Consider the following 17,667-nt stretch of genomic DNA (forward strand, 5'->3'; position numbering starts at 1 on the left):
ACACGACTTCTTCCTGCTAGAAGGTCAAGGGCAGTGAAAGCCTGGGAACGCTACTGCCTGTGAGTTGCCTTCCTGGCTAAATACCATTCTGCCTTGAAAATATATCACCTTTCCTTCACCAGCATTGGGTCAAATCATGGAACTCTCTGGTACACAAAAATGCTTGAGAAACTCAGTGGGTGCAGCAGCATCTATGGAGCGAAGGAGATAGGCAACGTTTCGGGCAGAAACCCTTCTTCAGACCTCCTTCAGAACTCTCTGCCTAACAGTATTGTGGGAGTACTCAAGGGCTGCAGTAGCTTACTAGCACCTCTCAAGGACAACTAGGGATGGGCAATTAAATGTTTGCTCGCCCTACGAAGCTCAAATCCTTTGAATGAAAAGTGAATTTGTACATTTTTATTACTGTACCCATACTGCCATCTGTGGGTGAAAAGTTGCAAAAGCTACATCAACATCACTTAAGATGGACACAAAATGCTGGAGTAACTCAACGGGACAGGCAGCATTTCTGGACAGAAGGAATGGGTGAGGTTTCGGATCGAGACCCTTCTTTAGTCTGAGTTTTGTATGTCTTCACCATCCCAGCCACAAGCCAACTCAATGTTTCTTGTCCAGCTTTGGAAGCCAAGGATTGGGAAGCATGATTTCAATCACTATCTTCGTTCATGTATAATTTGTTTGTGTGTGGTTTCATAGTCTTCACACAAGTGCTTGGTATTGTCTACAATTGGCATAGCTAGTCTCTCTGGTCAGATTGACAGGAGTGACATTCTAACCTATCTAGTTTCTTTTTAATTTGCTTCTAAGGAACACAATTAACTCATTTGTGGTTGCGTATATATCACCATCTCTTTTCAATTATGTGTCAATGTGTGACTTTGAAACAGCAATGTTGTAAATGTTATTGTGAGCTAGATTGAATTGACTCAGCTAATCCTTCCCCATTTAAGTCATCCTGTTTTCATTGTCAGCGACAAATAATGGATAGTTGTTCTGTTGCATCCCTCTAAATCTTTCCAATCCATGTACCTGTCCAAATGTATTTTAAATGTTGTTACAATACTTGCTGCAAATGAGAATGTCAATGTTACATTTCGGGACAGATGACAATATAACACTCTTGACTCATGGCCTCACCTTCCTCCTTTGCAGCTTGTTCCATACCTACCACTGTGTGTGAAAAGGTTGTCCCTTAGGTTCCTAATAAATCTTTCCCCCCTCACCCTAAATCTATGTCCTCTGGTTCTTGTTCCACTACTCTGGGTAAAACCCTATCCCCCTCATGATTATACCTCGAAAATATTACACCTCAGCCTTCTGTGCTCCAAGGAATACAGTCCTAGCCTGCCGAACCTCGCCTTAAGCCCAGGCCCTCAAGTCCTGACAAAATCCTCGTAAATCTTCTCTGCACTCTTTCCAGCTTAATGGCATCCGAACTGAACAAAATACAGTACTCCCAAGTTTGACATCAACTTCTTGTACAACTATAACATAATATTCCAACTTCTATATTCAAAATGCTGGAGTAACTCAACAGGACAGGCAGCACAGCACCTCTGGAGAGAAGGAATGGGTGATGTTTCGGATCAAGACCCTTCTCCAGTCTGAAGAAAGGTGTCACCCTGGAACGTCACCCGTTCCTTCTCTCCTGAGATGCTGCCCGTCCCGCTGAGTTACTCCAGCATTGTGTGTCTATCTTCAGTGGAAACCAGCATCTGCAGTTCCTTCTTACACATTGTATACTCTATACCCTGACTGATGAAGGTCAACGTACCGATAGCCTTTTTGACCTCAAAATCTACCTGTGACACCACTTTGAGCGAATTATGTACCTGCACTCCTAGATCCCTCATCTCCACAACACTTTTCAGGGTTCTGCCATTCACTGTGAAGGTCCTGCCATGGGTTGACTTCCCAAAATGTAACACCTTGCAGTTCTCTGCATTAACTATTCCTGAAGAATTAACTATGTCTGAAGAAGTATTTCGGCCCGAAACGTTGCCTATTTCCTTCGCTCCATAGATGCTGCCGCGCCCGCTGAGTTTCTCCAACACCTTTGTCTACCTTTAACTATTCCTCAACCCACTTGCTCAGCTGAAGCAGGGTCACGAACCCGAAACGTCACCCATTCCTTCTCTCCAGAGATGCTGCCTGTGCCGCTGAGTTACTCCTGCATTTGTGTCTACCTTGTGTCTGTAGTTCTTTCCTGCACAGTATTGCTATTGATTTATTACTGCCACCTGTACTAAGATACAGCAAAATATATTGTATTACATACAAACCGGGTCTCTGACACTATGAGGCAGCAGCTCCACCAGCTGCTGTTCTGAGGATCTCTAAACTGACTGTTTCTTTCTCCACAGATGCGTTCTGACCTTTGGAGTATTACTATTAGCATAATCTTTGTTTTAGTTTTCCAGCATCTGCAGTTTTTTTTTTTGAAAATTTTCAAAATCTCCAGAGAGGGAGCAATTCTCATAAATCACTAGATTCACCTCCTCATCAATGTGAAGTTTTATTGTCAGCCTTTCCCGATTATCCCTGTGATTGTTTCCCCCCCCATTGGGTTGTGCCCACTCCTGTCCTGGACACAAGGATGCAGATGCTGGTCCTCACCTGGTTACCGGCCTGGCTGCACTCACCTGTTGCCAGGGGCAGGGTGTCGCGCGCATGCGCGTGCGGAACCGGCGAGGGGCACGCGCAGACGCGGCCTAGGCGGGTGCGCATGTGCGTGGAGCGGCCGGCGCTGCGCAGGCGCGGGTGCGGGCGGCAGGGATGTGGAGGCGGCGGTTTCTCGGTCTCGGCGGTCGGTGGGTGAAGAACGGTCTCTGCTCCTTCAATGGCCGCAGCAACAGCAGCAGTGACTCCAGGCTGAGCGTCAGCCTGGCGCTGTCAGGAGCGGAGAGGCCGGGGGAGCCAGAGGTGGTCCGGATCCAGGTGACTGTGTGTAGGAGAAGGAGCTGCAGATGCTGGTTCACACCGCCGATGGACACATAAATAAAGCTGGAGTAACTCAGCGGGACAGGCATCATCTCTGGGGAGAAGGAGAGAACCGTGGTCAGCCCTGCGTGGCCCAGGTGGCGGCGACTGGGAGCAGCCTGAAGACGGGCATCAGTCAGTCTGAGGAAGGGCAGGTTCACTGTCCTGATTAATGTTACTGATTGTATGCCCCGTTGTAATCTTCCCCCTCAGCCGAAAAATGATCCATTCTCAATTTCCTTGAAATTTGTCTCCTCTGATCTGTCGTTTTCACACCTTACCCTTCCATATCTCTAATTTCCCTCTCCCCGGACTCTCAGTCTGAAGATGGGTCTCGACCCAACACGTCACCCGCTCCTCTCCAGAGATGCTGCCTGTTCCGCTGAGTTACTCCAGCATTTTGTGTCTACAGTCTGAGGAAGGGTCCATATCAGAAATGTCACCTATCCCTGGTATCTAGGGATGCTGCCTGATCTGCTGAGTTACTCGAGCACGTTGTGTCTCGCCCTGGTAATCCAGTATCTGCTGTTCCTTGTTTCTACTGCAGTCTGCCTCTTCCTTGTCATCCGTACCTCTGTTCACAGTGACAAGGGGTCGACCCATTCAAAGCACTGATTGTTGGGAAAGTAGTTATCGGAAATGTGCTGAATACAATTCTGGGACATAGGGTATTAAGGTACAGTACAGTGCTGGAACAGTGTTCAACAAGTAAGATCCTTTCACAACTGGACAATTGTGTCAAAAGATACATCAAATCAATTGTTTCGAGTTCTGTTCATTTTGAACGAAAAACCTTAGGATGATGGAAAGTATTCGGGAGTATATGCAGTAAGAGTATACACTAGCTGTATATTTGTCAAGAAATATAAAAGTCCCCAAGTTAGAACAAGAAAAGCTCCCATTATTTATTAATAACATGCATCCTGATTGAAATATTCCTTATTAAGCTATGCTATTGGAGTTTTTATCGATTTGCTGAAGTCAATGGGAATCAGGAGGAAAACTCTTTTCAGATTTGAATCCAGACCAATGCAAGGGAATATATTTATGGAGATACAAGAGATTGCAGATGCTGAAATCTGGACCCAAAATATCAACTGCTCGAGGAATTTGGCTGTTCAGGCAGCATCAACATAATGTTTTTGGAATGTTTTAAATGTCCAATTTATCATTACAAACTTTTAATGAACTTCAAGAATGAACCAGGCAGTTTTCATTCAAAAATATTATAAAATCTAAATAGTTTCAATGCCCAGCAAAGCTGGGATGTGGGATGTTGCAAGCTGTAAAAAGCTTTCAAGGGAGTCTTTGGGGGTAAGGCTTCTCCAGTGTACCCTTGGAGATCTTGCCATTAGCTGGGCTTTGCTGCTGGAATTCAACACACTTTTTAACAGCAAAGTAGGCATCTTGTTTCCATAGCGGTTATGGTTGTCTGTGGTTTTGTACCAGCAGAATCTTATCCTACATTTAAATCACTTGTCTTGATGCTTGTCGTTGTGAAGCGATAACATTTGTGTCCCATGCAATGATGATCTTCAAAGATCTGTATATAATAAAGAAGTTAAAAATGGAAAGCAGTAGTTTTATTTGATCAATAAAAGGGGGGCTGGGGTGTGAGAATTGATGGGTGGAGGTGAAACAGTAGCAGTTGCTCTTGTTAAGAACAGTGTATTGTAAAAATTTGTCTAGAAAATAAATTGCTCATATTTTCTGTAAAGAATTAATATCATATAATGTTGGACGGTGCATATCTTTCTTCACAGCAAGATTGTGTCTCATGATTGTTTTTTACTTCTAGGGATGGATACGGTCTGTACGTGCACAGAAGGAATTTACGTTTTTGCATATTAATGATGGAAGTTCACTGCAAAGTCTACAAGTACTTGCACGTCCACATGTAGATGTCAGGTGAGAGAATAAAATTGTCGCTCTCCTAATGCAGTGCATTAAGCTTTAATCTTTTTTACTGTTGCAGATGCAGAGGAATGTTTCTAAATATTGTGTGTGGTATAACATTTACAATTTTGTTCCAAAAGATATCCCTTGTATCTCTGTGTTTAAAGGGCGTAAAAAATAATTAGTCGTGCCAAATTAGGTCCTTGACACCTTGCAAATTGCAGGTAAGTGCAGTCATTAAACACAGCATCCTTCCACAAACAAATAAAATCAAGAATCGGTTCATTTACTTTTGAGCGTCAGGTTGCAAGGAGACTTCTCAGCTCCTCTTTGAATTGTGTTGCTGGATCGTTTACAAATATAATTTGCTGAGTGAACCAGGAAACTGAACTGCAGCCAATTATCTGATTGAAGGCCATGTGATAATGCAGCTCTAAGTTTTTAATTGAAGAATTTGCAGAATTAAGTTCCAAACTGTGTTTGTTGGATGACATGAGGTTTTCCAAATTCCTGAGATATATTTCTGTTTTGCTTCAGTCAATTACCTTTAAGTTTAGAACGCTTGGTGGGATTGGTGTGCTGAGAATTTCCTCTTCTTGATAAGGAGTTTAGAACTAGGGTCACGGTCTCGAGGACCATTTAATGTAACAACGCCCGTCTTCACTCGGGGTAGTGAATCTTGGAGGCTCAATTTTATTCAGGACATGGGTTAATATATTTCTAACGATTAAAGAAATTAAGGCATATAAGATGGGACAGGAAAATGGTGTTGAAATGAAAGATCAGCCAAGATTTTGTTGAATGGTGGAAGAGTCTGGGGTAGTTGACTGATCTACTCTTACTGTTTTGTATGTTCTAATGCTGACGTGCTTTCCTTTCTCAAGCTGCCACTTTTCCTTCTCCCCTAATTCTAAGTCTAGTTCAGTTGGAACCCCCCCCTGAGCTCTCTAGATTTACTTAGCACACCTCTTCATCACAGTTCAAAGGTATTTCATATTTTTTCTGCCAATTTTTCACTTGTGCTTTAATTGTTCCTAATGTAAAATATAAAGTCACTTGTGTGTTTTGCAGCAATATAACCTTTGGCAGTGCAGTTGAAATTTGGGGCAAACTGGTACAGAGTCCACACAAGAAGCAGAATACAGAACTGATAGCAGATGAAGTCAGATTGATTGGATCATGTAATCCTGTGGTATGTATATTTTAGATGCTTATCTGTTGTCGCTGTATTGTACCCAATTTTTAATTCAGAATTCATCTTTTGTTAATATCCATACCAATTGTAAACACTGTGGTAAATACTTACTAAATGTTCCTATAACTTTTTGTACTTTGTGCATTAAGTGCCTGTCCCACTTAGGCTATTTTTTGGGTGACTACAGACGACAATGCTGTCACCACATGGTCGCCGGGGAGTGGCCTGTATGGTCGTCAGTAGTCTCCTCAGTCGCCCAAAGAGTCGTAGCGTTTTTCTGGTCGCTGCTGGATTTAATGAGCGTAGCTTGACTTCTCCAGATGTGCTGTCGTAGGTTGTCGTCAGGATGACGTAGGTTGTCACCAGGATGGTGTGGGTTGTCGCCAGATGAAGTAGGTTGTCGCCGGTGCTGACTTCGGTGAATTCCATTGGCGACTACCTACGTCAACCGGCGACTGAATTGTCTTACGTTGTCTTCAGTTGTCGCCGACAGGGTCAGTAGACAACCGGTGCAGAAGTAGGCCATTCAGCCCTTCGAGCCAGCACGGCTATTCAATGTGATAATGGCTGATCATCCCCAATCAGTATCCCGTTCCTGTCTTCTCCCCATATCCCCTGAGTCTGCTATCTTTAAGAGCCTATCTAGCTCTCTCTTGAAAGTATCCAGAGGACTGGCCTCCACTGCCCTCTAAGGCAGAGAATTCCACAGACTCACAACTCTCTGTGTGAAAAAGTGTTTCCTCATCTTCGTTCTAAATGGCTTACCCCTTATTCTTAAATTGTGGGCCCTGGTTCTGGTCTCCCCGAACATCAGGAACATATTTCCTGCCTTTAGCATGTCCAAACCCTTAATAATCTTATGTGTTTCAATAAGATTGAAGACCGGAAGTGGCGGCGCTGGGAACGGCTGCGGCTCGCCTGCAGTCCGTTTGTCTTTACTTTTTTGTGTTGTTTTTTTTCGTTTTGTGTAGTTGCATTTTTGGCTTTTAGGTTGTGTTTATGTGGGGTGGGGGGTTGAAACGGGGTTTGCTGTCTCTCCCTTGGGGGGAATACGACTTTTTCGTCGTATCCCCCCTCTCTGCCTCCGTCTGCGCTGAGGCCTAATGGCGGAGCTGGCGACTTCGGGACTCCGGAGGCATCCTGTCAGGACTTGCCCTGGGCTCGCTCCCGTGAGGGCTGCCCAGCTCGGGGCTGGAACTGCGCTCCCGTGAGGACGGCCTGGCGAGGGGCCGAGACTCTCCCGTGAGGGGCTGTGGCACTCCCGTCGGAGTGGCCCAGCCCGAGGGAGGAACGGCACTCCCGTCGGAGTGGCCCAGCCCGAGGGAGGAACGGCACTCCCGTCGGAGTGGCCCAGCCCGAGGGAGAACGGCACTCCCGTCGGAGTGGCCCAGCCCGAGGGAGGAACGGCACTCCCGTCGGAGTGGCCCAGCTCGAGGGACGAACGGCACTCACGTGAGGGCGATCCGGCTCGGGGCTGGAACGGTGCTCCGGTGGCTGGGACGGCGTTCTGGCGGCGGTGACCTGAGTCCGGGGTTCAGCCGCGGGCCAGCGGCTGCGTATGCTGGACTGGAGGGCGGCAGCTTCGACCACCCCCGGGCCGCGGTGTTTGAGCCGGCCCGTTGCGGGGTTCGGTGAGCCGCGGGACTGTTGTGCCATCGCCCGGTGGGGAATCGCCTCAGCGCAGAGGGAGAAGAGGAGGGAAGAGACAGTAACCCTAAGATTATTTTGCCTCCACCACAGTGAGGAGGTGCTTGGTGGATACACTGTGGTGGTGTTAATTTGTGTTTACTGTTGTTTATTATTGTATGATGTATGTATGACTGCAGGCACGAAATCTGAATGACAATAAAGGGATTCAATTCAATCAATTCAATTCAAGATCCCCTCTGATCCTTCTAAATTCAAGAGTAAACAAGCCCAACCTCTCCATTCTCTCAGCATATGACAGTCCAGCCATCCCTGGAATTACCCTTGTAAACCTACGCTGCACTCCCTCAATAGCAAGAATGTCCTTCCTCAAATTAGGGGACCAAAACTGCCCACAATACTGCAGATGTGGTCTCACTAGGGCCCTGTACAACTGCAGAAAGATCTCTTTGCTCCTATACTCAACTCCTCTTGTTATGAAGGCCAACATGCCATTCGCTTTCTTCACTGCCTGCTGTACCTGCATGCTTACTTTCATTGACTGATGAACAAGGACCCCCAGGTCCCGTTGTACTTCCCTTTTCCCCAACTTGACACCATTTAGATAATAATATGCCTTCCTGTTTTTGCTACCAAAGTGGATAACCTCACATTTATCCACATTAAACTGCATCTGCCCACTCACCCAAACTGTCCATCCTGCATTCTCATAGCATCCTCCTCACAGTTCACATTGCCACCCAGCGTTGTGTCATCTGCAAATTTGCTAATGTTACTTTGAATCCCTTCATTGATGTATATTGTAAATAGCTGCGGTCCCAGCACCGAGCCTTGCGGTACCCCACTAGTCACTGCCTGCCATTCTGAAAGGGACCTGTTAATCCCTACTCTTTGTTTGCTGTCTGCCAACCAATTTTCTATCCATGTCATCACTCTACCCCCAATACCATGTGCCCTGATTTTGCCCACTAATCTCTTATGTGGGACCTTATCAGATGCTTTCTGAAAGTCCAGGTACACTACATCCACTGGCTCTCCCATGTCCATTTTCCTGGTTACATCCTCAAAAAGGTCCAGAAGATTAGTCAAGCATGATTTCCCTTTCGTAAATCCATGCTGACTCGGACCGATCCTGTTACTGCTATCCAAATGTGCCGCTATTTCATCTTTTATGATTGACTCCAGCAACTTCCCCACCACCGATGTCAGGCTAACTGGTCTATAATTCCCTGATTTCTCTCTCCCGCCTTTCTTAAAAAGTAGGATAACATTTTCCACCCTCCAATCCACAGGAACTGAACCCGAATCTATAGAACATTGGAAAATGATCACCAATGCGTCCACGATTTCTAGAGCCACTTCCTTAAGTACCCTGGGATGCAGACCATCAGGTCATGGGGATTTATCATCCTTCAGTCCAATCAGACTATCCAACACCATTTCTTGCCTAATGTGGATTTCCTTCAGTTCCTCCGTCACCCCAGATCCTCGGACCACTAGTACATCTGGAAGATTGTTCGTGTCCTCCTTAGTGAAGACAGATCCAAAGTACCTGTTCAACTCATCTGCCATTTCCTTGTTCCCCATTATAAATTCACCTTTTTCAGTCTTCAAGGGTCTAACTTTGGTCTTAACTAATTTTTTCCTCTTCACATACCTAAAGAAGCTTTTACTATCCTCCTTTATATTCTTGGCTAGCTTACCTTCGTACCTCATCTTTTCATAGCTTGTCGCCGGTGGATTTAGGTTGTTGTAGGTGTGGTCGTAGGTGGACCCATCCTAATGGGTCGCCGGTTGTCAGTAGCTTGCCGTAGCTTGACGTCGACTAGGTGGTAGCTTGACGTAGACATTGTCCTAGGTAGGTCCAGTCGCCGTTTTGTCGGCGACCTGCTACGACTATGACAGTCGCCGAAAAAATCGCCTAAGTGCGACAGGCCCATTACTGACCTTCTCTGGGTCTCATTTTAATTAGCAATATTTTTACTCATTTAATTGTGAATCGGTTTACTTTTCGTCTTTAATTTGAAATGTCTCGGTGGTAACACCTTCAACTCTTAAGGAAGCAGTGGGTTCAGATTCTATGGCAGAAACTTGAGCAAACTGTTTACACTGAATTTTCACTGTGATATTCAGGAAATGCTGTACAGGTACTATCATTCAAATGAAATGCTGGTGAATATTTGTCCCTCACACAAGATGAAAGAAATGATCTATGTTAGTCTGCTGTGTTTGCAGGACATTGCCATGCATTATTCATCAGCCATGTTCCTCTATAATAGGAACTTCGTTTTATAAACTGCATCCTAAGCAGAAAGCATCCTTGAAACTCCCTAGGGTTATGAAAGCAGTTGTTTTAATATTTGCTTTTTTTTTGTGATTACTCATTCATCCATGTTTCTCTTCCTGTTCTTAAATTGTTGTCTTATGGTTATTATTTTGAGCTCCACTGAGTTTCTTAATGGGCAGAAATTAAAGTTTACCTTTCATTATTTTGATGAGGGGAAATGCAGGGAAGAATGAGAACACATTTATTATAATGAAGAACATTGTGCAATAATGTAATAATCTGATGTTTAGCATTTTAAAATTCCTTGAAGTTCTTTCATCAGTGCAAGGCTTCATAATCTATTTTTCATAATCTATTGTCTTCAGTTCCTCTTCTGGAACCGGTCTTCTGGCCAAAACCTCTTTAGAGATCCTAGCCAAGTCTTCTGTCCTTCGGGACGCGGCTCTCACCTCCTGTCAGAGGTATCCTTCAACTTTATGTAGCGGCAGATTTTTATATCGTTCAAGAGATTACTCCCTCTAGCCACTTAAGAGACTACATGGCTTTAGGAGAATGTCGTAATACGCATGTGAGCTCTCCGTGAGACCTTCAGAGCTTCTTCACAGATACATCTTCATAACAGAGTCTTTTGATTAATAGTTTCTTTATTGTTGAAGAAAAACAATAAGATATTCATCCAACCTTCTTTTCTGACTCGTACACTTTAATCTTCGTCAAACTCCAGCATATCGCTTTAAACGTTAGAAAACTCCTTGTGTCTCCGCAAAACTCCACATGGTCGAAGGGTGTTCCTTCTGCCATGTAGCTCCGAGCTAAACTAAAACTAAGCTTCTGCGCAAGAAACCCAGCACCAAACACGCCCCTTGACTACGTAATAAATCTCACCTACATAATAACGGGCAGTGTAAGATTTAAAGACAAATGCCATAATCAATGACACACAAAATAAGCCAAGTGGCCACTACAGACCATATTAATTTTTACTGGATTTCCATTTCCATTGTTTGGCAATTTGGACCCTATTTTGAATGGATTTAAAATCTTTGTAACAAAATAACTTATCTTTTAGTTGCTGCTGGCAAAAGTTACTTGTATCGTCATAACTGTTCTCTCATTGTTAGATTGTGTGTGTATATTTAAATGCATAATCTAGAATTTCAGTTCATGATTTCTAAAGTGAATTGCATAGTCCTGAAGAATCTGAGTACTGTAAAATGTTTGATCTTGGTATCTCACTGTTTCCATTCTTCATAAAATATATGGCCATTACTTCCAAGCCTTGCCTTATTTTCCCTTGAAAAAGTTATAGTTAGCTGCTGCCTTCAGACCATATGTTGAAGGTGCTTTCTGATTTGTTAGGCAGAGAATTTCAGGATTTTATCCCTCGGACAATAGAAGATCATCGTTTTATTTCTAAGTCAGGATGGTCAGTTTGTATATAATTTTCTTCAAGTTTATATCACAAACAATCGTGCAATAAGAATGACCCGTGGTAGTAATCAAGATGGTTTGCAAATCTTGTGACCTTGACTTATGGCATTAGCTTAAATCAATGACCAAGTTAACCTGCTTAAAACAATTTGCCAGACTACCTCAGCGGGTCAGGCAGCATCTCTGGAGATCATGGATAGGTGACGTTTCAGATCGGGACCATTCTTCAGACTTGGGTGACATTTTGGATCGGGACCCTCTTCCAGCTAACTAGGCCTACTTTGAAGAGGTTCTCCACTGCGTACCATCTAAGTTAACTAGCTTGTTTCATTTTACCTGGTATAAAGATACCACAAAGAGAAGCAAACTATAATCTAATTTTTTTTTTTGGTAATCTCTCTTATGGCCTCTTCAGCCTGAGAATAGTGTTGTAAACATTGCTCAGATATTTTACTTTGAATAAGCTTCATGGTTTATCGCTTCGATCAAATGTTGGTTAAAAATGCATAGCAAAATTATCTTAAATGTTTTTATTCTATCATAGGATTTCCCGTTCAAGATCAAGAAAAGACATTCATTTGAATACATAAGACAATTTCCTCATCTTCGCTGCAAAACAAATATTTTCAGTTCACTACTCAGAATACGAAGTGGGGCATCTGCAGCTACTCATTCATTTTTCATGGTAAGTTGAATACAATGTGTGCAATTAAACAATTTTACAAATATTTGTTTGAGCTGTCCTTGTATATTGCGAAGAATAAGATGTTTGGAATTTGAAATAAAAACGAATTGCTGGAAATGCTTCTGCTCTTCTCCCATCCAAGCCAAGGATAGGGTTCACCATATCCTCACCTTCTCAAGCCTCAACAAATAAAAGATTATCTTCCATGATTTCCATCACCAGACCCTTTCCCTTCTTGCCTTTCGGCATTCTGAAAGAACTATTCCCTCTGGGACTCCTTGCTTTCCTCGCCTTAACATGGTATTTTCCTCTGCAAATGCAGAAGATATAATACCTGTTCTCACTGCACCTCGCCATCTCGGGTTTCAACACTCTTTCCAGGTGACACAGCAACTAATTCGTACCTAAGTTGGTGTAGCGCAATATTGTCTTCCTAAAACTTAACAGAGATTGAGTGACCCTTTTCAGAACTCTTGTGTTGGCCTGTAAGGATGACTTTAAACTCCCCAACCGACTTCCACTCCATCGAGCCCTCCGTCTTCAACCTCATACATTATTCCACAGAAACCTAATATGTCCAAGTAAAATATCATCTTTTGTTTAGGCACACGGCAACATTAAATTCAATAATTTTGATAACCAGAACAGGCCGACTCTGATGTGAAGTCACAACCTGTAATGCTAACTTCTACTTTGCCATCTCCTCAGACGCCGTGTTATCATCCAGGCTCTTCCAGCATTCTCTTTTATTGCAGATGTCCAACAACCACTGTATTTTATATCTCATAGTTCTAGCAATTTTTGTTGTTGTTTTGTTTGCACCTCTGCACAAATTAGCTGGGATCTTGGATGACAGTGTGAAGCAGCCAATAATGCCACTGATTCACAATTCCAGTGAGCAAGATTTGATCACGTTTTCCAGCACTGAGTGGATCTGCATGTTCTCCCTGTGACTATGTGGTTTTCTTCCAGGTGCTCCTGTTTCTTCCCACAACCCAAAAACATGTAGGTTGGTGGTTTAATTGGCGTCTGTAAATTGCCTCTTGTGTCTAGGTGAATGATAGAATGTGTGGAGCTGATGGAAATGTAGAAGAAGTAGAGGCTTAGCGTAGCTTGGTGATCAGTGCAGAAGCGCCTGTTTTCATGCTTAGTTTTTTACTGTGACTCTGATTCCAAATCCTCTTTCAGTCGACAGCAATTTGTAATTAATTATCTCTTCGTTATAGCCATGTGACTCCTTCACTGCTGAAAGGTAATTGATCTGAGTTGTTAACTCTGGCAGTACCCGTGGAAAGAGAAACAAACGTTGAGTTTTTACCTGCTTTATGTTGGTATCAAAGGTGTAAAAAAGATGATCAATTTGTTGCTCATTCACAAATTCTACTGTCCTGAACCTTGATCTCTATATTCAAATTTTTATCTGCCAGTGAAGGATTTTTAAGGCACTGAGTAGAATTTTGATTGCTAATAGCCTAAACATAATTCTGAAAGTCGATTTTTATTTGGCACAATATTTCACAGAAGTAGACATAAAAGCAAAATGCTAATAACAGCTCAATGTCATTCTAAACCAACAATCTGCGCCTGTGTCTCTCTGGGATGAAAACTGTTCTGCTCTCTCCAACTTTTTTATCCAGTCTGTCTGCTATTATCTAATCTGATCAATGCTCTTCCAGTTTCATCCACCCCTTCCTATTATTGACCTCTGAAGACTGTCCACTACCTGTTGCGCTTTGCATCTTTTCCCAGAATGTTTTTTCAGTTCAGTGGTTCTTTATGGTTCAATGGTTCTTTATTATCACAAGTACAGACACAACATGAAATAGTTTTTTGTTTTTGCAGACTGTTGAGTAAAATATTTCCATAACTAAGCACAGTCCCCGATTAGTACAAACAGCATAGAAATAGTCCACTGAGTCCGCATGCAAAAATCGCCAGGTATTGCGCTATTTTCAAAGTTCAGTCCGGTCCGGCATTCGGACTCGTGGAGCATCGCCTGATCCAGTTGAGCCCCCAGGCTGCTGCAGGGCCTCCAGCTGTCCCCTCCGTCCAGTGAACAGTCGTCCCTCTTCTCACTCAGCCACCATCAGCCTTTGTACCCTGAGGGTGCGGAAGATAAGATCCTGTTTCGTTCTCTTACCGTACTTTGATCCCACGTCCGCCGTCGTCAGCTCCCTCCCTCCATCCTCCTCTATGGTTCTCTAGTCCTTGGGAGGGCAGAGGGGAGGTGAGCAGGAGCCAGCATGGCAGCTTTCCTCTACAGGCCACTGCCCGCCGTTCCTGCCTTCCGGCCACGCGGCCCGCCACATTTCACGGCGGTGTCCTTGCTGTACCATAGCTTGTGGGGTATTGGGGTATTGTTTCAACTCCACCCTTTGACAAAAATGTCTTGTTTCTCATTTAGCCTATTGATCATGTGCAATTTTATCAGTTGTGTTGCCATTGTCATCCTTTTCCGCAAAATCGCTTTGTGTTCTGCCTCCCACTCCAAGCACCTTCGCATTAGTGCATCTCGTCTTTGTCTATTTCACTTCTCCTTCAAGATCTTTGTATTTTACATTCTAACCTTGTATTGTGCCCCGTCATAAGTCTTCACTGTTTTTCAATCTTCTTCTCTGCTTCATGATATATCATTAATGATTACAATTTCAATCAGAAGTTGTCTTTGCTAAAAAAACTCAGCAGGCATGGTAGCATTTGTGGAGAGTCATTTTGTTTCTAGTCGATTAGTTTCTGTTGCAATTTCATCAATCAGAAACATCAAATGTTTCCACAACTGCTGTTAGATCTACTGAGCTTTTATAATATGTAGAACACAAAATGCTAGAGTAACTCAGCAGGTCAGGCGACATCTCTGAAGGACATAGATAGGTGACGTTTTGGGTCTAGACCCCTCTTCAGCTTTTTGCTACTATTTCAGAATTCCAACATTTGCAGTATTTTACTTATGGATTTTGTCTTTGATTTCACTGCTCTCTTTTATCTTAATCTCTCTTTTTATCTATCTTTAATCTCTCTTGCCTTTTTATATCAGAATAGTACTTTATTTGCCAAGTATGCTTTGCAACATACGAGGAATTTCATTCAAGGACCCAAGCAGTCTTTCCAGGTGCGGCAGAGGTTCACCTGCACTTCATTCGAGGTCCCAAGCAGGCTTTCCAGGTGCGGAAAAGGTTCACCTGCACCTCCTCCAACCTCATCTATTGCATCCGCTGCTCTAGGTGTCAGCTGCTCTACATCGGTGAGACCAAGCGTTGACCTGGCGATCGCTTCGCCCAACACCTCTGCTCGGTTCGCAATAACCAACCTGATCTCCCGGTGGCTCAGCATTTCAACTCCCCCTCCCATTCCGAATCCGATCTTTCTGTCCTGGGCCTCTTCCATGGCCAGAGTGAAACCCATCGTAAATTGGAGGAGCAGCACCTCATATTTCACTTGGGCAGTTTACACCCCAATTCTCCAATTTCAGATAGTCCCTGCTTTCTCCTCCCTTTCCCAGCTCTCCCTCAGCCCACTGTCTCCGCCTCTTCCTTCTTCTTCCCCCACCCTCACATCAGTCTGAAGAAGAGTTTTGACCCGAAATGTTGCCTATTTCCTTCGCACCATAGATGCTGCCTCACCCGCTGAGTTTCCCCAGCATTTTTGTCTAATTTCATTTTCCAAGTCAGTCATACGAATAAAAAGCAACAGATCACCCAAAACACATTTTAACATGAACATCCACCACAGTGACTCCTACACATTCCTCACTATGATGGAAGGCGTAATAAAGTTCAAGTCTCTTCTATTTGCTCACCCGCAGTCGGGGGCCTTGAGCCTTCCGTTGACGGGACAATCTTGACTCCCGTAGCTGGCAGCCTTTGGGCCCTCCGCATCGAGGCGATCAGCTCCTGCATCGTGGGTATGGCAGCTCCGCGCGCCGGACGATCAGACCCCGGGTCCGGGCTGGTCGAACCTTCCGCGACTTTGGAGCTCCCGACTCGGCCTCTCCCGAGTATGAGCTCTTGATGGTAGGCCCGCAGGCCGAGGTTGGAGCAATCCCAGGCAAGGGATCAACTCCGGTGTTAAGTCCGTGCCCCGCGGTGGGGCGCACGACAGTCCGAGGAGGTCTCCAGCTCCATCGATGGAAGGCCGCAGAGTGCCTGGAGAATGAGATGCGAAAATCAATCGCATCTCAGGCAATGTAAGAAGCTGAAAAAAATGTTTTTCCCCCTATCCCCTCCTCCTCCCCCCACATAAGACAAACCGGAGAACATTACAACAAACTGTTAGCAAACACTAAAAAAATTTAAAAAGATGAAAAAACGAACAGACTGCCGGTGGAGCTGCCATTCGTACGGCGCCCCATTCTCTATTACCAGTCACTGATGATGGCTTCAGTGGCTGGCTGATGCCCCTACCACACATTCATGTTACCTGTCAAAATTTTACTTCTGTCTGTAAATATTCCAGAAGAAATTGACTCTGTCCAACCTGTTGGAGTCACTTACCTGTGTATTCCTCTCACCTCGCGCCAATCTAATGCTTGCCCACAATTCCTTCAGCTTCCCTGCAATCAGGTTCCGCCTGCCACGGTGCTGAAGGAGCCTGCGTAAAAGTTAGAAGTTCTGATATTTGTTTTGTATGTGCTCTTTTGGGTGACTGCAGCCACTGAAATAGTTGGCCCTATCTTCTACCTTCAGTATCTTCCCTCCTGGCTCCGCAAGTCTGCAATTATCTATCTGGTCATTTACAGAAAATCATATTGGATAGCTTCATCCTGCACCATTTCCTTCAAGGATCGATGTTTGATCCCCACCAAGTCATGTAAATGATATTCCTTGATCATATGATCCCCAAACAATGTTTTGAGTGATGCTGTTAGTGATGCTCCAGACTTAGCTGTTCTGAAGATTGGTTAATCTACTTATTTGCAACCTTCATTAACCTAGGCTTATCCAATGCTCTGCTGCATGGTTTCTTAACTCTGTCAGCGCCTGTGCTGGTTGGTCTGGACTGGCAGTGCCTTGATTTTAACATTTCAATACTTGTTTTCAAATATCTCTGATTCATAGTCAGTACAGCACAGAAACAGGTCATAATGTCAGTGCTGAACACGCTGCCAAGGTAAATGAATCTCCTCTGCCTGTATTTAATCCATTCCCTGTATATTCATGTGCCCATCTAAAAGCGTCTTAAACACCCCTATGGTATCAGCTTCCACCACCACCTCTGGCAGCATGTTTCAGATACCTACCACTCTGTGTGTGGGCATAAAACATGCCCTTCTCCTTTAGTTATGCTGTATTTAGAGTGGTGTGCTGTTTTGTCCCTGTGCTTATTTAGCTGTGGAATTTCCTACAACTTTTTTAGATACCCAGTTTTAAATAGTTCGACAAAGGGTCTTTGACTTGGAACATTATCTCCATATCTCTTTGCATATATGCCTTCTGATCTACTGAGTTTCCAGCATTTTCTGTTTTGGATTTCCAGCGACTACAGTTTTAAAAATATTAATTCAGTGAAAAGCAGCTTCCCTTTGGTTATTCTGCGTCTAAGCTCAGC

General features: G+C 44.1%; 1 protein-coding gene across 2 annotated transcripts in view; it reads left to right on the forward strand.

Annotated features, from left to right (window-relative positions):
* The first annotated feature begins 2,733 nt into the window (after positions 1-2,733).
* nars2 (asparaginyl-tRNA synthetase 2, mitochondrial) overlaps positions 2,734-17,667 on the forward strand; it is a 60,534-nt gene continuing 45,600 nt past the window's right edge. Inside the window, exons 1-4 of one of the 2 annotated variants that reach the window (XM_033022551.1) lie at positions 2,734-2,940; positions 4,781-4,890; positions 5,950-6,070; positions 11,983-12,123. In XM_033022551.1, the coding sequence (XP_032878442.1) occupies positions 2,779-2,940; positions 4,781-4,890; positions 5,950-6,070; positions 11,983-12,123 (534 nt within the window). In that variant the 5' untranslated portion in view covers positions 2,734-2,778. Of the gene's footprint in view, positions 2,941-4,780; positions 4,891-5,949; positions 6,071-11,982; positions 12,124-17,667 lie in introns of those variants that run through there. The other variant, XM_033022552.1, reaches the window with a different exon arrangement.

The sequence above is a fragment of the Amblyraja radiata genome, chromosome 6, assembly GCF_010909765.2.
Source record: "Amblyraja radiata isolate CabotCenter1 chromosome 6, sAmbRad1.1.pri, whole genome shotgun sequence".
Taxonomy (NCBI): domain Eukaryota; kingdom Metazoa; phylum Chordata; class Chondrichthyes; order Rajiformes; family Rajidae; genus Amblyraja; species Amblyraja radiata.